The sequence below is a fragment of the Panthera uncia genome, chromosome B1 (genome assembly GCF_023721935.1).
Source record: "Panthera uncia isolate 11264 chromosome B1, Puncia_PCG_1.0, whole genome shotgun sequence".
Taxonomy (NCBI): Eukaryota; Metazoa; Chordata; class Mammalia; order Carnivora; family Felidae; genus Panthera; species Panthera uncia.
This window is the reverse complement of record NC_064811.1, coordinates 76609195-76629188: the sequence shown is the minus strand read 5'-3', so window position 1 is coordinate 76629188 and position 19994 is coordinate 76609195. Positions and strand designations below refer to the sequence as shown.

The window sequence follows — 19994 nt, the reverse complement described above, 5'->3', positions numbered from 1 at the left end:
CAGGGTCATGTTTGACTCCCTTTTCCCACCCAGTATCAACAATAAAACCTCTCTGCTCTACCTTCAAAGCATATGTAGAATCTAACCCCGTCTAATCATCCCCACAAGGAGTAGCCCAGGCTAAGTGTCCATCATTTCTTGCCTGGGTTATAACAACAGTATCCATACTTCTACACTGCTCCCCTACAGCCTCAAAGACCTTTTTAAACAAGTGAGTGAGATAATTTTACTCCTCTTATCACTACACTCCATTAGCTTCCTACCTCATTCAGAATAAAAGCTAAATAGTCTATGGGCTTAATACCATTAAATCCCTCTTCTACCCTGCTGCTTACCTTGTGACATTATGTCTTTCACTCTCTATCATTTGTTTCCTTAGAAACGTTGGGCATAATACCACTTCAGGGTCACTGAACAAGTTACTTTCAATGACTAGAATACTCCGCCCTTCCTTCCACCGTCATATCCAGATAGTTCACACTTTCTTACCCCCTTCGGGTCTTTACTCAAGCATTATCTTCTCAATAAAGCTTTTTTCCAACTGTGTTCTTTAGAAACCACACTCCTATCCCTGACCCTGAGCTCCATTATTTTCCTTCCCTTTTGGCCATAATATTTATTATTTGGCATACTATATTGTTTGTTTATTATCTTTCTACCTGACTATAATATAAGCTCCGTGCTACTCCACAGAATGTAATTTAATTTTTATGTTAAAATGATTTGACTCTGAGACTCAAGAACAGATCATAAAGCAGTTATAGATGATCAAAGGTACATGTTAAAATAATTTCCCTATCTATGGAGGGCTAAAAAAAGTTACTTCCTCTCACTAACCTTTTTACTGAAAATGACTGTTATCCAGAAGCATATGCTGTGTGTGCATGCCCATACACATACACAGTACCTCTCTATAGCTCTAAGTCAGGGAAAAATAACAAAGATGTAATAGGGAAAAGGCAAAAAAAACAAAGAAAAGAGAGAAGTCACCAAGGTAATTTTCAAATTAAACAATTTTTTCTTGAAAATCCTCTTACATAGACAAATATAACCAATCTATTGAGCTGCTTACACTATAATCACTGTGTCTTTGTTGAACTTTCTCTCTTGAACTGTACTGGAACAATTTGGAGACACGGCATCTTCACTATCAGAAGACAGATCAATATACTGTATTCCCCTTTGATTCTTGAAATAGGATATACCAGCTTTTCTTTCATTTTCTGTAGCTTCTGGAACACTAGAATCTTCTGTAAAGAAAAAAAGGAGAAAAGCATTTTGAGCAACTTGAAAATAAATGTGTTTTTGGTAATTATAATCATGTGCTAAAAATCTCTAACTCTGTTCACAGTTTCCATTCCAAAGCCAAAAATTCCTACCAGTTTTTATTTTTATTATTTTTTAAATGTTTCACTTATTTTATTTTGAAAGGGAGAGAAAAAGAGCATGAGCAGGGAGGGGCAGAGAGAGCGAGAGCGAGAGAGAAAGGGAGAAAGGGAATCCCCAAGTAAGCTCCGCGCTGTCAGCGCAGAGTCCGATGCAGGGCTCGTTCTCAGGAACTGAACCCTGAGGTCATGACCTGAGCTGAAATCAAGAGTCAGACGTTCAACCAACTGGGCCACCCATGCGTCCCCCTACGAGTTTTTAAAGAAAAAATTAATAGTCATCCAGGGCTGATGTTAAATGATTTCCCATTTCACAGGTTAATTCACTTTCAAGGCCCTAGTAAAAACTGCAAAAGAGAGGTTTGTGCTTTATAGTCTCATCTTTTTCTCTCTGTGCTTTTATTTCCTACTATCCAGTTTTCGCCTAAATGACCACAGACGCTACAGCCTAAAAGACTTGGATTTCAATCCTCTTAGCCAAGTTATGTAATCAGTCACTCCAAACCTCAGTGTCCTCACCTGCAGAGATGCTAATAATCACAGGGTTAATGTGAATATAAAATCAGAAAATACATATTCAGCATTTAGTTTTGTCATTGGCATATAGCTTGTTTTCAATAAACATTACTTCTTACACAAATGTTGAATTATGGCCCCTCCAAGATTATTAAGTTTAAGTTGCAAACCCCACTACCTCAGAATGTAACATATTTGGAGATAGGGTCTTCAGAGAGATTAAATTAAAATGAGGTTGTCTGGGTGGGCATCCTAATTCAGTATGACTGATATCTTACAAGAAGAGACAGACACAAAAGATGTATACGTGAAGGGAAGGCCATGTGGGAACACAGTGCGAAGGTGGCCATTTGCAAGCCATGGCAAAAGTCCTCAAAAGAAACCAAACCCACCAACAACCTTGATCCCAGGCTTACAGCCCCCAGATGTGTAACAAGATAAATGTGTGTTGGTTAAGCCACCTAGTATGGTAATTTGTTATGGCACTTGTCACAAGCTAAAAAAAGCTGGCATCCTTCCAAATAGGTGAGTAAAATATTTTACCAAGGTCTTTCCTCCTTAATATTTGAGTTCCAAAATTATTCTCTCTTCTCTTAGCAAAACCACGATTCTCCCTTACATATTTGAGAAGGAAAAGATCAGATTTAAGAAATTCATATTAAAGTAGTCAATGTCTTGGTCTAGTGAATAGATTTTACAAAGCAATGACCAGATGAATTTTTAGCTCAAAGGTATCAATTTGAAAAACAATCACTGCCATTAACTACTTTCTAGGTCAGTATCAAGTCCTCAAGTGATGCATAAACATTTTTAATCATCACAGTAATCTTGAGGGCACATACTATATCACCATTTTACAGATAAAGTAAGTATAGAGAAAACAATTTGTCCAAAGTCATAAAAGATAAGGAGCAAATCTGAAATCCATGCCTAAAGGTCCAAATCCTTGTACTCTTAATACTCAGGCCATCCCCAATACCTGTCACAAAATGGTAGTAATCATTGTAATGAAGCTCATAAGCCATATTTGTAAGTAACATTAACCAAGGCCTACATGACTACTATTCACCTGTAGGGCACTAAAACAAATTTCTTTTACATAGCACAATGAAGTCTTATCAACACTACTGATAAACGAGTTACGTTGTTTCCAAAACAACAATTTTACAAATGTTGAGTGAAGAACCTGGATGAAGAACTGCACTGGAACAAATTACAGCTACATTAACTGCCATAAACATGAAGACACTTACAAATTCTGATAATTATGTTAACAGTGATTACAGCCCAACTCCTATAGAATAAGTATAAGCATACTATGGACTCTGCTTTTACAAAGTGTTCCTGATATATCACAAATCATACATTAAATTAAAAACTAGATGTCTACTGTATCAAAAATTTGACCTAAAGCTAAATATATTAAACGGTGCTTTCTTTTTTTTAACTTTTTAAAATTTTATTTTTGAGACAGAGAGAGACAGAGCATGAACGGGGGAGGGTCAGAGAGAGGGAGACACAGAATCTGAAACAGGCTCCAGGCTCTGAGCTGTCAGCACAGAGCCCGACGCAGGGCTCGAACCCACGGACCACGAGATCATGACCTGAGCCGAAGTCGGCCGCTTAACCGACTGAGCCACCCAGGCGCCCAAACAGTGCTGTCTTTCAAAAGGCTAAGGCAAAATGATTTGGAATGTCTGTTTTTCAGTCTCTTTATTCAATATGAATAATAATCTTTTCAAAATTAGCTACTTAAATGCCTAAATGCCTGAGGGGGCAGGGCTAAACAAATCTATTCATGAGTATTAGAAGAACTAGAGTTTCGTGAACTTGATTACATATTCATCTTTGGTTTTCTCCCCTTATTTTACATATATTATAATACAAAATATACAATGAAGATATATCAATTTTTAAAACTAATGCTTGGGGGTGCCTGGGTGGCTCTGTTGGTTAAGCATCCCACTCTTGACTGCGCCTCAGGTCACAATCTCACAGTTGTGGGATCAAGCCCTGTGTCGGGCTCCACATTTGGCATGGAGGCAACTTGGGATTCTTTTTCTCCTGTCTCCCCCCCTCTCTGCCCCTCCCCTGCTCGAGCACGGTACGCATTCTCTCTCTCAAAATAAATAAATAAATAAACATACAAAACTAATGCTTAATATGCTTACTGATGCTTAACAAGAAAAAAAAATAAAAGAAGTTTGGCTTACTCTCTATCACATATGCAATCACTTAGAGCTCTCAGTGGTTATGTACATATATCATAAAAATATGCACACTATACTCTACGTATACAACATACATTGTGTAGGATATGTTATACATATACATATACCTATGTATAAAAATATACATTAAACATGTACACTGCTTTGAACCAAGTGGCATGCCCACAGCCCAAATAGTAAGTGACTAACAGAAGAGGTAGTTTGAGGGGTGTCTGGGTGGCTCAGTCAGTTGGGCGTCCGACTTCAGTTCAGGTCATAATCTTGCGCATGGGTTTGAGCCTGTGTCAGGCTTTGTGCTGATGGCTCAAAGCCTGGAGCCTCCTTCAGATTCTGTGTCTCTTTCTCTCTCTGCCCCTTCCCTGCTCACGTTCTGTCTCTTTCTCTCTCTCTCTCAAAATAAATAAACATTAAAAAAAAAAAAAAAACACTAAAAAAAAAAAAACAAAAACAAAAAAAGAAGAGGTAGTTTGATAATATAGAGGATAAGGGAAAGTTACAATACAACAGCATTTCTCAAACTGCAGAACCCCTTTTGCACTCTTAAAAACTGAGGACCGGAAAGAACTCTTGCTTATGCTGGTTACATCTAAGATACTACCGTACTGGAAAGCAGAAACTGAGAAACTTTACTTATTAAACTGTTTACATAATAACAAATATTATTATGAAAACTACATCCCCTCATGCCACTCCTCTCCCCAAATTTACTAAGAATGCCACTGTTTCACATTTGTAAAAATCTTTGGTTTAAAATAAGACAGATTCTATCTGCTTCTGCAATTCATCTATTGTAGTTACTGTTTTTATTTAGGTTTATGAAAACAATCATGCCTCACAGTTATATAGTTAGGAAGGGTATTTTCATAGCCTTTTTACAATACTGTGGATATTCCTTGATACTAAACCCAAATTTGACAAGTGGAAGTTTTTTAAAGGCCAGTTGCAATGTGGAATCTGAAACTATATGAATAAACTTCTGCATCTTATTACATTAAAACCCACTGGTCTATCTTGCACTTTAATGTGTTATTTTGTAACACTGTGCTGTGCATTGTAACACCAATGCATTGGTGATTTGAAAAATACTGGTTCACTTGATTATTGTAGATCTTCCAAATGTTGACACATTTCATATTTTATCAAAAAATTAAATTCATTAGTATCACCATTGATCTTCAAGTATCTGGAGACTGTCAAACTCACAGTTGTGGATATGCTAGTTTTCCAAAATCCGAACTTTCCTTTGAAAACTGGAATTTTAACACCAGCAGTAAATGCTGCCAGTTGTTTTCCTTGGTGTCCCTGTTCATCTCTGAGAAAATGTCTGAAATACGTAAGTCTGCTTAGCTACATTTTGTCATTCTTTTAAGTAAATATGGTATTCAGTGAAAAAATGAGAAGTTAAATTCACAACTGAAAGCAACTGTTCAAATGTTTTCCCTTGAGAAAGGGATTACTGTATACTTCAAGATGCAGCTAAGGCTGGTTCACATTTTGTTTTACAAAGTATTAAAAAGACACTCACTGTTGGGGCACCTGAGAGGCTCAGTTGCTCAGGTCTTGATCTCATGGTTAGCCTGCTTCAGAACCTCTTCCCCCTCTTTCTCCGCCCCTCCCCCACTCCCGCTTGCACACTCTTTCTCAAAAATAAACATTAAAAACAAAAGACACCTATTGCTAAGCTGAGATTTACCAAAATTTACAGTTTTTACCGCTTTATCAAAAACATTTCTTTGGAGGGGGGAGGGGTAGAGAGAGAGGGAGACCCAGAACTCAAAGGGGGCTCCAGGCTTCACGCTGTCAGCACAGAGCCAGATGCCAGGCTCGAACTCCTGAACCGTGAGCCAAAGTAGGATGCTTAACCAACTGAGCCACCCAGGTGCCCCTATCCAAAACATTAAGTGAAAGTAACATTTAAAAAATTTTAAGAATACAGTAACTATTAGAACAGTTTGGAGTCTCGGCCTTGACTTATGCTAAGGCACCAGCAGTTTTACCTACCATGGCTTTAGTACCATCAGTGCAAATATCAACAGTAAAAAGGCAAGTAATATCTTACTGTCATGAAAGTAGCTTGCCCTTAGGGATCCTAAAGGTTCACATACCACAGTCTGAAAACAGATGGGACAGAATAAGAGCTTGTTTATATAAAAATATCAACTTTCCAATATAGTCAATAATTTAGAATTAGAATAATAATGCTTAGATTTGTTTGTTTGAACTATTTCTGGAAGTAAGCAACAGCAAAAATAGCTAAGAGGGAATGGCCAAAACTTGATGCAATGATGCTGAGCCAAGGCAAACAAGCACTTTTAAACAGCAGCACAAAAGAGACGGGAAATTAAAGAATGGTAAAGCGTAGAAATAATTATAAAGGTATCAGCTACTATTAAAATCTGACATGTGCTGACCGTCTTCTGTGTAAAAGGCACTGTCCCAGGAGGTAGGGACTAGTTAAGAAAAAAAAGGGCAAGTTATCGTCCAACTTGCACCAAAGAAATGAATAATAGGAACTAAGCAGTCATGTACACAAGTAACTGTTATAAAATAGAATTCATGCCATGACAGAATAAACAAAATGCTACAGGAACATGTAGGAAAACAGCCTACCCTTTCGTATAAAAACAATAAAAAAGCCTATCATGTTTTAGAGATAGAAGATGATTTTGGGCGCCTGGGTGGCTCAGTTGGTTAAGTGTTCAGCTTTTGACTTCGGCTTGGGTCATGATCTCACACTTCATGAGATCAAGCCCCAGATGAGCCTTACATCGGGCTCCATGCTGACAGGGCAGAGCCCGCTTGGGATTCTCTCTCTCTGCCCCTCCCCTGCTCTCTCTCTCTCAAAATAAACATTAAAAAAAAAAAAAAAAAAAGATGATGATATTTTCTCATTACCAAAAGTTAATGGGAACCTCCATCATGAGAATATGCAAGAAGACTCCACGGTTCCAGGAAGTTTTTCCAAACTAAATTCCCCATTGGTGGTAGGCAGAAAAGAAGGCAATCTTATATTCCAAATTTTTCCAGTTTGTTTGTACCCATTCTCACATCTAAGTCTACCATTAAAAAAAAAAGAATAATTTGGGGTGCCTCGGTAGCTCAGTTGGTTGGGCGTTCAACTTTGGCTCAGGTCATGATTTCGCAGTTTGTGGGTTCAAGCCCCACGTTGGGCTCTGAGCTGTCAGCTCAGAGCCTGGAACCTGCTTCGGAGTCTGCCCTCTCTCTCTCTGCCCTCTCTGCCCCTCCCCCGCTCATGCTCCATGTCTCTCAAAAATAAACATTAAAAAAAAAAAGAAGCAGCATATAAGCCTGACACTAGTATGACCTTTCCAAATTGTCCAAGATCAAGGACCACTCAAAAACAAAAAATCACTACTAGATTATGAGTTGACACTAAAGTAGTCCAAATTAATTTGATAATCCATATATAAAGTAGAATGAAAACACATAAACCTTTGTATCTATCCTGAAGACTTATAAAACTGTGCCATTTATGATACTCTAATTGTGTTGCTCTACATGGTTCAATTCTCTAACATGGCAACTAACTCTGAATACCAAGTAAAACACATCACTGATTTACCTTTTTAAAAGGTAACCAAAATAATAGTAAAATTTGGGCAGTCTTAATTGGAATGTCATAGTAGAAAGAGAAATACCTTTACTATCTTCTAAAAGATAAACTATCTCTCTGATGAAAACTCTATAAAAAGACAAAGAATATACTGAATACAAGATTGAAGAATAGTTTCTAACACATCACTCTAAGATGACATGAGAAAGAAGCATCTCAGGTTTAAGCCAAATGAAAGATAAATATAAAAGATGTAAAGAAAAAGAAAGCCATGCTATTACTATTGGACAAAGCATGTGTTAAACTTGAGATACTTTTTAATAACAGAATTTACATCTACAATAGAAATATAACTGACATACATCTTAACTTCATATTAATAACAAGAGATAAACACTACAAGATATATAAGGCAAAAAGTTAACAGAAACAAATATGAGGCTTTAACTGTCTAAGCTCTTAATAGCACAAAAATAATTAAGACATAGATTAGTGCTTTTCAAACACTTTTGATTGGGACCCACTGTAAGAGAGACATTTGAAAAGTTTTTCTTTTTTTTTAATGTTTATTTTTGAGAGGGGGGGAGGGGGGAGGGGGGGAGGGAGAGAGAGAGAGGAGAGAGAGACAGAGCACAAGTGGGGGAGGGGCAGAGAGAGAGTGATACACAGAATCCAAAGCAGGCTCCAGGCTCTGAGCTGTCAGCACAGAGCCTGACATGGGGCTCTAACCCAAAAACCGTGAGATCATGACCTGAGTTGAAGTCAGATGCTTAACCAACTGAGCCACCCAAGTGCCCCATTTTTAAATACATATAACTGAAATAAAAGTTTCAGAGGCTTTCTATTAAATGATACTTTGATAATTTTCTATTTATTCCACTCCATTAAAAAACAGTTGTATGTAATTAGTCAGGATCCAAGAAACTGACTTTATGACACAATGTTTGTATTCCACAGTTTGAAAAAAATTATATAAATAAAATTCATCTATTATTTGGCACATAATTAAGTCTATCACTTAGATTATGTCATTTTTTCAAGAAATCTTACAACTTTTATAGAAAGTAATGGCAAATTAGGCCCCAAAGAAAATTTCAGTAAATTAGCTAAAGTAGAAATACTGTAGACCATATGCTCTGGTCATAAAATAATAAAATCAGAAATAAATGTTAATAAAAATACTAAAGCAAAATTTCACCTACTTAGAAATTTAAAAAAGAAAAAAAGCCACAGAAACCACTTCTTTGGACTTTCAGGTCAAAGAAGAAAAAACAAAACAAAACAAAAAAAACACTTCAAAATCTATGACCTACTGTATACATACCTTAAAACCACAGAATTAAGATAATGTTGTAAACAAATATAGAATTAGAGAAATTGATTAATGGCCTGTTAAGATACAAATATACATGGGAATTTAGACTATAATGATGTTTCATATATAAGAAGAAAGGTTTATCAATAAACTGTTCTGGGACAACAAACTAGTAAATGACAAATAATGAGCAAAGGAGAAAACAGTATCACCCATTCTTTGGTCCTGATAACAAAATAAATTCCAGATGAGATTTAAGATTAAAATAAAAATCAACACAAAACCCAACTCAGCAGTTTGGCTATCAACGCAGAACCTGATTCAAATTCATTAGTTTGGCTATCAAAACAAAACAACACAAGAAAGAAACAAGTACTAGCAAGGATGTGGAGAGACTAGAACCCTTGTGAACTGCTGGCAGAAAAGTAAAATGGTGCAAGCATTAATGGAAAACATGTGATGGCTTCTTATATGATCTATCAATTCCATTTCTGGGTATATACCCTAAAGAACTGAAAGCAGAGTCCCTAAGAGATAGTTACACACCCATTTCACAGAAGCATTAGTCACAATAACCTAAAGGTAAAAGCAACCCAAGTGTCCATCCACAAATGAATGGATAAACAAAATGTAGTATATACACACAATAGGGTATTTTTCAGTCTTGAAAAGGAAATTCTGATACATGCTACAACATAGGTGAACCTTAAAGACATTATGCAAAAGGAAATCAGCCACTCACAAAAAGACAAATTCTGTATAATTCCACTTTTATGAGGTATCTAGAGAAGTCAAATTCAGAGACAGAAAGTACAAGGGTGGCTGCCACAAGCTGGGGATAGGAGGGAAGTGTTTAATCGGAGGGAAGAGTTTTATGGGAAAAAGTTTCATTTCTGCAAGATGAAGAATTCTGAATTTAATTGGACAATAATGTGAACATACCTATCACTCCCGCAATATGTATTCTTAATAGCAAAAATGGTAAATTTTGTTTATTTTACTACAATTAAAAATAAAAACACAGCTGTGCTGTATATATTATACGTGTGTGTGTGTGTGTGTGTGTGTGTGTGTGTGTGTGTGTATATATATATTATTACAATAAAGGAATGCCTGTCTGATCAGGACTTATGCTCTAGATGCCATCAAAGAAATGAACAAATTGACCACATGAAAATGTAAAATTTCTCTATGGCAAACAACAAACAAGGAATCAAAAGAACAAAAGATTTTAAATTATCAGAAAAAGAGAAAAAGGAGCACAGAAAAAGTCCAAATGGCTAATATATTAATGAAAACATACTTAACTTTAAAATTAAGAATAAAAATAAAGCAATTTCATTGCCTATTAAACATTAAAAAGGTGTGCAATATTTTGGCTTAGTATGAAAAAGTAGACCTCTAAAAACCAAACTGTAGTCTGGTGCAAACTGGTAAAGCTTTGTAGGGCACCTTGGTGATTACTAAAATATTACTAATATTCACTCTAATCTGACAATTCCATTTCCAAGAATTTTTCTACAGGTTATACACAAGCTAAAATATCTGTGTAAAAGGATGGTCACTATAACATTCTTTTGATCACACACACACACACACACACACACACACACGAAAAAACCCAATCAACCAATGTCTATTAATAGGAGACTACATGAACTATAATACATCTATATAAGACATTCTGTGGTCATTAAAAAAAATTAAGGTATAGCATATAATATACACTGTACATATAGTAAAAACAAAAACCTGGAATATATACAGGCAGAGAAAAAATGTGAAAGAATAAACACCAAAACTAAGGGATTATAGAAGCTTCTTGTTACACAATATTGCATCTCTTTAAAATATACTTTATTTTGAAGGAAACAATAGCTAAGCATAGAATAAAATGGTAGAGAAAGGAAAGACAGATGAAAGCATACACTTAAAATGTACTTAAGATTTTTACTTAAGTATGAGTACTCATTGTACTTTCTTCTATCAGAACAATTCAGCACTAAGCCTTCAACAAAGTATTGCTTTTCAACACTTGCACACATTAAGAAACCAGAGCGACTATCCAAAGATATAGAGATGATTCACATTTTGGTGACACACACCTAAAAACCTTAGTATCACCTGGTTACAAAATCATGATGCTAAAATGATACACTCAGCTCCATTATTCAAAGGATCATACCTGTTTTACCATTTGCAGAGACTTCAGAGAACTTCTAAGCAAAGGAAGTGAAGTTAAAAAATGCTGATTTCTTGCAGCCCCTGGGTGGCTCAGCCAGTTAAGCATCTGACTCTTGGCTTTGACTCAGGTCATGATCTCACCATTTGTGAGATGGAGCCCTGTGTCGGGCTCTGTGCTGACAGCGCAGAGCCTGCTTGGGATATTCTCTCTCTCTCTCTCTCTCTCTCTCTCTCTCTCTCCCTGGCCCTCCCCTGCTCACTTGCTCTCTCTTTCTCTCTCAAAATAAATAAATAAACATTTAAAAAAAAAAACTTAAAAAAAATTTTTTTAATGCTGATGTCTTACCCAAGGTCATACAACCTGTATGACACAGCAGTGCTCTCTGGAAATCTTTCTAATTAACGGGAATAATTTTAAATTTTTCTATTAAAAAGTTACTTTCAACATGACAACCACAGTGAAATGGCAATTATTTTAGGACACTGAATCTATTTCGCTAAGAAATTAGGCAAGCTTATACTAAAACATTCCTCCATTCCAACCTCAAAATATTTGATTAACCCATTTATTTTTACTTTATCACTTTTTCTCCCCAGATAAAACGTGTCTCTATTTCTGTGTGACATTAAACAGTCTAGCTGTGCTCCTGTTCCTATCCCTAGATGCCTGTCTTCAGATACCTCCCGTCCCTTCACCCTTTCCCTCTCCACTAGTTTCTTCCCCTTGGCCAACAAGTATCTCAGTCCAACAATCCTGAAACATCTTTTGACACTGCCTTCCTGTCAAGTTGTTTCTCTCCCTTCTTGAAAGACTAATCTTCACTTCCTTACCTTTCTACTGAAAGGGTTAAAGGTCTGTAAAAGGTTAACCGCAACATTTAATTTCCAAGGAAAGTGGTCTCTATCAGTTCCCATCCAATTTGACTTTTCTACAGTATTTGATACTGTTCACTATACACAAAACTGGAAACTCACCTTTCTTTAGCTTTCAAGGTACTATCATTTTCTATGACCACTCTAGTTATCCTTTATACCTCCACTGGTTTCCCTTCATCTGTCCATCATTAAATGTTTTTTACTATACACTGTGCTTGGGGACATTTTTTAAATACTATAATGATGACCCCCAAAGTTGATTTCTCAGGTTCCAACCATCCCTGAGCTACAAACTCTGATGTTCAACTCTCTACTAGATCTCGCTTCTAAAATAGGAGAGCTGAGGGGCGCCTGGGTGGCTCAGTCGGTCAGGCGTCCAACTTCAGCTCACGTCATGATCTCGCGGTTCGTGGGTTCGGGCCCCGCATCGGGCTCTCTGCTGACAGCTTGGAGCCTGAAGCCTGCTTTGGATTCTCTGTCTCCCTCTCTCTGTACTCCTCCCCCACTCACACCTGTCTCTCTCTCAAAAATAAATAAACATTAAAAAAAATAAAATAGGAGAACTGAAACTCAACATGTTTTAGTATCTTTCTCCTAAATACACTAATTCAGTAGACTGTGCCAATCACCCAGCTGTTTAAGCAAGAAATATCTGAGTTATCTTCAAACTCTCCACATTTATTTAAACAATTTTTAATGTTTATTTATTTAAGACAGAGAGAGAATCCCAAGCAGGCTCTGCACTGTCAGTGCAGAACCCAACGTGGGGCTCAAACTCATGGACCATAAGATCATGACCTTAACCATTATCAAGAATCTGACGCTTAACTGACTGAGCCACCCAGGTGCCCCTAAACTCTCCACATCTACTTGATCACCAAATACCATCAAATACTGAAATATAAAATTTCCCTAAAATGCCTCCTCTGTCCTACTATCATTTTCCCATATTTAGACTTCAATTAATTCAACAGCTTTATCAATGGTCTTCTCATACTAAAATGCTCTATAGTGTATACCAAAAAAAGTCCATCCTTCCTGGCACAGCATAAAAAGGCCCCTCACAACCTAGCAGTTTACATTTCTATCTTTTCAGCTTCATCCATACAGCCCGAAACCTCCTCTTCCACAGATAATATAACCTTCCTATTCCCATAGACATACCACACTTCAAAGCAATATATATTTTCACCTCTTGTTCACCAAATAAGCCCTGATTCATTGTTTAGGGTCCAAAGTAATCTCTCTGTGACTCTTCCTGATCCTGCCCAGGAAGAATAGATGAGCATTTTTGAATTGGATTGCAATCCTACACTATTTAACATCTTCCCCTGTGAGTTATTACATTATACTATTTTAACTATGTAGGTATACATGTCCTTTTCTCCTCGTGCTCCTTGAGGATCAAACTTTGCTCATATTTTTATTCTTTATGCATAAAATATAAGCTCTTTCCTCTCTCATCTGCCATCATTTTATTCCCTTGAAACCCACTGTGGTCTCAAAAAGGTCAAAGAAAAAGAGAGAAATAATGTGTAAGCAATAATCATTAATAACTCTGGATACAATAAAAGCAAAATAAACCTGGGAGGGAGAGGTGCCCACAAGTTAAGTGTATGTCATCTCATATCCAAAAGCTGGATTGGATCAAGGGAGCCTGTCCTGTATCAAAAGCAGTTTCAAGTGACCATGGCTGAAGAATGCCTGACAGCTATGGGACTGTTTCAAGATTATAAACAGGAGGAAGGATATTTTCAAATATTTGTACAATTACTAGTATCACCCCACTTATTCAATACTACTTCCTTCAACACATATTTATTAAGAGCCTACTATACAGCAGTCATTGCTCTGAACAATGGTGAACAAGTAAATAGACAAACTCTCTGCTCGCATGGATATCTTCTAATAAGGGAGACACAAATATATAGTCCATGTTAGGCAGTAATAAATACTATATAGAAAAATACAGTAGATACAGCTGGGGGGGAGGGGCTGGAGTTGCTACTTCAAAGACTGTGATGGGGAAGGCCTTCTAAAGGCAGTAAATATATCACTAAGCCCAAAATCATATGCAAATATCAGCAGGAAGGGTCTTGGAGGCAGAAGAAAGAGCAAATGGGAAGAAGGAAAGACTGCGCTGTGCCTGCCATATTTTTAAAAAGGTATGGCTGGGGGCACCTGAGTGGTTCAGTCGGTTAAGCGTCTGACTTGGGCTCGGGTCATGATCTCATGATCTCACGGTTCGTGAGTTCGAGCCCTACATCGGGCTCTGGGCTGACAGCTCAGAGCCCGGAGCCTGCTTCAGATTCTGTGTCTCCCTCTGTCTGCCCCTCCGCTGCTTGCACTCTGTCTCTCGCATTGTCTCAAGAATAAACATTAAAAAAATAAATAAATAAAATAAAAAAATTAAAAAGGTGTGGCTGTGACACAGTAACTCAGTGGTAGGAAATAAGATCTTAAGATTGGTAAAATTAAGAGTTAGCTGAAAGAGTCATTACAGGCAATTTTTACAATTCCCATCCTATTTATGAAATTAGATTTACAGGAATGCAAGCTGGTGCAGCCACTCTGGAAAACAGTATAGAGGGTCCTCAAAAAACTAAAAGTAGAACTACCCTACGACCCACCAAATGCACTACTAGGTATTTATCCAAGGGATACAGGTATGCTGTTTTGAAGAGGCACATTCACCCCAATGTTTATAGCAGCACTATCGACAATAGCCAAAGAATGGAAAGAGCCCAAACGTCCATCTATGGATGAATGGATAAAGATGTGGCGTGTGTGTGTGTGTGTGTGCGTGTGTGTATACATGCATACATACACACATAATGGAGTATTACTCAGCAATCAAAAAGAATGAAATCTTGCCATTTCCAACTACGTGGATGGAAATGGAGGGTATTATGCTAAGTGAAATTAGTCAGAGAAAGACAAATATCATATGACCTCACTCATATGAAGACTTAAAGATACAAAACAGATGAACATAACGGAAGGGAAATAAAAAATAACATAAAGACAGGGAGGGGGACAAAACATAAGAGACTCATAAATATGGAGAACAAACAGAAGGTTACAGGAGGGGGATGGGCTAAATGGGTAAGGGGCACTACTTACTACTCCTGAAATCATTGTTGCACTCACTATACGCTAACTAATTCGGATGTAAATTAAAAAATAAGTAGAATTAAAAATTTTTTTAAAATTAGATGATTTAGACCTGATTTAGACCCTAACGCTCCATTGTAAATAAGCAAATATAGCATTTGTCACACAATGATAGAATAAGAAGCTATCATACGGTGATAAAGGAAGTAAGGTCAAAATCCACATCCCAACCAATGAGTCCCTAATCTCCATTATCTAGTTAGGATTCTAAAAGAACTTCGGTACCTTGTCCTCTACTGGGACCCAAACTCCAACACTCGGTCAGCATTCCCCACCCCATGCTAAGTCGCCTCAGGTCTTGTCTGACATGATACATTGGGGGCAGGACATTTAATTATTATTTGAATTTTTAAAGGCATGCCCAATGGCTGAGGATGGGTCCCTTATACCTATTCTGATGTACAAAACTACCATTTTTTTCAATAACCTAAACTAAAATTGTTTAATCTCATTCCTCCTCCAGATTTGGTTGTAAAACTTTGCCCTTTCTTTGAAATATTTCGTATCTGTTCCTTCTCCCTTTCTATTATAATCAAGTTTAGATTAAAAGAGCTTCCTAAATGAATTCTCTCCCTTCAAAAAATGTACAGTACTCATGACTGCTAGACTGATTTTTCTTGACAAAACAACTTTCTTTCATCATTTTACCCTTCTATCTAAGAGGGCTTTAATGGATCCCTAATAACTACAATGTAAAATTGAAACCTAACCTTTGTTTTTAAGATTCTTCCAAATTCACAGTACCACCTACAGTCATCTTTTCTTACCATTCTCAGAACAAACTTAATTTTTATATTTCCCAATGTCATGAAGACTACCCATGTGATTTGTAAAGGCAATCTCAGTTTGTAGGAAAAGTGTACACATAAGGGAAAAAAAAATCCCAATAAAGGTGAATAAAATCTCCTTAAACAGAAAAAAAAAGTAGACCAGCATCTTCTGATTGGAAGAGACAATTAAGAATTTCACATTAATATTGATAAAACATTCCACTGAGCTCCAGTTTACAAAGTGATTTTTATTCTATAGATGAAAAAATTGTTAATCTCAAATTGTAAGTAATTTGTCCAATGTCTAATTTAACTAAAATGAAGCAGCCGAAACTTCTAAGGATTCAAAATCCCATGCCTACACATTGGCCTTCCCAGCCCTCTCTAACTACATAGGAAACAGACTAATACATGTGTTGTTAAAATATTAAAGTACCTGGGTGTTTACATATTAACTAGAGCATGTTATGCAGAGTAGATATCTATTGAAAGAATGGACACAAGGACATCACTCCTGGGCTTCCGTGGTTCCCCCACAGAAGTTGGACAAGTTCAGAGCCTTTCATACAAACGAAGCTTTTCAAAATGTGACTCCTCATTACCACGTAATTCAACCTACCAAATCATTCCACCATGTTCCAATTATACCCAAGTATTCTGAGGTGTGATTCAAATGATAACTTGTAGGGAGTCTGCCATCACTGTTAAACAGAAGACTAGCAAACAAAATAAGATACCAACATTACAACCTATGTATTACCAATCTTGTCAGGGCCACATCAACATAAAAGCTGCTAGGGAAATACTGAGTTTTGCATTAAAAAAGGAATTACTAAAATAAACATTAAAATAAAACTTCTAATATTCCTTTCACCCTTCAAAAGAAACTGCATAATACAAACAATTAAAAGTTTATGCTCAGTAATTAGATTGCTTGGATTTGAGTTCCAGTGCTATCAACTTCCTAACAATTTAACTTCTCTGGGTCTCATTTCAACAAAATGTGGATAAAATCTTGCAGGACTGCTGTGCAAATTAAATGAGACTGCGTAGTACTCAGTATTATGCCTAAAATGTAAGAAGAGTTCAAATATATTCTAATTGTTAATTGTTCAAAGAACATAGATTAAAATGGAAATGCTAATTTTTGGCTTCCTCTCAAATCGTGTTATTGTCTGTGACAACCAGCTTAAGAAGTTAAAAATGGTTCATTCACCTTTAACAATACCAATTATTCATTTGCACCCTGGGGAATCTCCAGAAGTCCAGTGGTGGCAAAATCTGAATGAGATCTGCCCTTCATTTGTTCAGAGGTGGTCTTCACGCACCTTGAGTAAAGTCTGGTTCATACTAAGTGAGCAATTATTTTTTGGAAAATACCGGAATTAATATAAACGCCTGGCCAAATAGCAGACTCAGTCTACATCATAGGACTGAATCACCTAGTTTCTCTTCCAGCAGCAACTATTCTGACCTAAGGATGACCTAAATTCAGATATCAACTTCCATCACTGGGCCACATTCCAAGAACTCATATAAAACTGAAGAAGCTATGGATGCTCAGTTGATGGTACAATGGTGCCTATGGCAGCCCCAAAGCCGTATTTAAAGGCGCAAGGTGGAAAACAATGTATTAGTACATACAACATCAAGAATAAATATTAGAATCTCTTCTGCTTTTCATCTTCTAAATACCTCTTGATGCTACATCAATTTGCAACATTGTAACTCACCTGTTTTTTCAGTTATATCTGAATCAGGTGTGCCTGCCCTGCTAACCTCCCCTTCAGCATTCTCTTCTTCAGCACTAAGAGAAATTGGTGAAGAAGGGCCAGGCTGGGAGGGTTGGGGGGTTGCTTCGGGCACTTCCTCAATCTTACTCCTTTTCTCAAAGCGAAAACGGTCCAAGTTGAAAAGATTCATATTGGCAGAAACCACCACCACCCTGTGGAATTAAGAGCTTTAAATGAACTATCTGCAGGAAAAAAATAAAAAGAGAAAAAGAGGCCATGAAAACAATATAAAATATACAAAGCCTTAGCAGTTCATTCCCAAGGCAATTAAGAGCACACAAACATGCCAGTGGCACAGGATGACTATTATGGCTGCGCCTCATTGTTAGGCCACAATGATCAGAAGGTGAACAGGGATATCTTTTTAAAATTTTCCATTTCTGTCTCTACTCCCCTTCTTCGCCCCCCTCCCCGCCCCGCCTTCCTCAAACCACACGCTGACCCTCGTGCAACCTCCTCTTACCCCAGCACGCGCAGGCACGTTCCCCACTCTAACCCCCCTGCGGGCCGCGCCCCCGCCCACAGTGAGAGGCTCCCTGCACTACGGTCCTCCCTGCCTCGAGAAAGGACGTGCCAGGGCCCGCGCCTCGATACTGCGGGGACACAAAGGGGCCAAAGAAGGGGAGCGGCGGAGGCCGTGCTGGCGGGCACCCGCCCGGAAGTTGACGCGGCGCGATCCCAGCTGAGAGGAAGCTGATAGGATCAAGAAAACACAGGGAGGGTTCAGAGCTGGAGAGTGTGCTGCAGCATCTCTTTTAATGATCACCCAATCGCCCTCTTTCTTTCTTTAGTACTTACAGTCTTGCAGGCTCGATGCGATGTAACAAAGGTTGAAAGAAAAAATAATTCCTGGCGTGGGGCGACGGTAGCCGGGCCGGGACCTTCCAAAACAGCACGGAGAGACCAAAGGAGCGCGCGGTGATGACGCAACACGCAGCTTAGGCTTTTTTTTCTTCCCCAGCGACGCGCGAGCGGAAGATGTCTAGGCGCGCGCTGTTGCCATGGTAATTCGTACCCGCCTCTACGCTTGTGAGCTCGTTTATGGCCTCTTTCTCCAGGTTAGCTAGAGAGTTATTAAATGAAACAGTAATAAATTGCGCAATGGCAATAAGTAACATAGTAATAATATAGTATTTTATATATTATGTATAATGTGTTGTATAATTTATACATAGTATAATGTTGATATTGTGCTAGATATTTTTACGTGAATAATCAACCCTTAACATGAAGCCTTTTTTTTTATACAAAAAAAGGAAACTGAGGCCTGCAGACGTTAAATAATAAGAAGTAAAAAGCCGGGTATGTTGAACTTCAGAGCATATGAACTGCCTCCCCACTGTTCGCTGGATTGTTCTTAGAGTGGAGTATGACCGTTCATGTATGTTGACCGAAATATTACCTTTAGAATATTTACTCTTTTTGTTCTAGCATTTGGCTAAACAGGCAGTTTCCTGTGTTTTAATTTTTTTTTTTTTTTCCAACGTTTTTTATTTTATTTTTGGGACAGAGAGAGACAGAGCATGAACGGGGGAGGGGCAGAGAGAGAGGGAGACACAGAATCGGAAACAGGCTCCAGGCTCCGAGCCATCAGCCCAGAGCCTGACGCGGGGCTCGAACTCACGGACCGCGAGATCGTGACCTGGCTGAAGTCGGACGCTTAACCGACTGCGCCACCCAGGCGCCCCTCCTGTGTTTTAATTTGATCCTCTGGTTGACATTTCCCTTAAAAAGAAATTACTACAAAACATTCTGCCAAATACACTGGCCATTGTAATCCTAAATTGGCATTCTACTTTATAAACCAGTGTTTTGAATTGTATAATTATAACATGAACCCACAGGTTTATCAAATGCAGGCACACTTATAAAATCAACTGTCTTGACCCATAAAATTCAGAATCAAAGCCTGAACAATTAAGATTTCATTATACCTATTTCTGATGTGCCATGAAATGCACCAACTTAGTGCATGCATAGTAACTGATGTGATCAAGGGATGTAACAACTTATACATAGTAAATGATTTTTGGTGGTAAGGAATATTTGCTGTAAGATCTACTCTCAGCAACTTCCAAATATGCAATAAAGTATTAACCATAGTCACCATTCAGTACATGTAATTTTAAAAAAGAATATTTGCTTTATATTCAGATAGATCTAACATTGAAAATGG

At 37.7% G+C, this 19994-nt stretch overlaps 1 protein-coding gene and 1 long non-coding RNA gene across 8 annotated transcripts in view; one reads left to right on the top strand and one right to left on the bottom strand.

Moving 5' to 3' along the window:
* The window catches only part of SMARCAD1 (SWI/SNF-related, matrix-associated actin-dependent regulator of chromatin, subfamily a, containing DEAD/H box 1), a 78040-nt gene extending 59329 nt beyond the window's left edge, over positions 1-18711 (bottom strand). For 2 of the 5 annotated variants that reach the window (XM_049630880.1, XM_049630884.1), the window contains exons 1-3: positions 18282-18524; positions 17759-18000; positions 1073-1250 (exon numbers count right to left, since the gene is read on the bottom strand). In XM_049630880.1, the coding sequence (XP_049486837.1) occupies positions 1073-1250; positions 17759-17948 (368 nt within the window). In that variant the 5' untranslated portion in view covers positions 17949-18000; positions 18282-18524. Of the gene's footprint in view, positions 1-1072; positions 1251-17758; positions 18001-18281; positions 18526-18616 lie in introns of those variants that run through there. The other 3 variants (XM_049630881.1, XM_049630882.1, XM_049630883.1) reach the window with 3 other exon arrangements.
* A 79-nt stretch (positions 18712-18790) lies between these two features.
* LOC125922938 (uncharacterized) overlaps positions 18791-19994 on the top strand; it is a 172688-nt gene continuing 171484 nt past the window's right edge. For all 3 annotated transcript variants that reach the window (XR_007457839.1, XR_007457840.1, XR_007457841.1), the window contains exons 1-2: positions 18791-18876; positions 19075-19199. This is a non-coding gene — a long non-coding RNA (uncharacterized LOC125922938). The remainder of the gene's footprint in view (positions 18877-19074; positions 19200-19994) is intronic.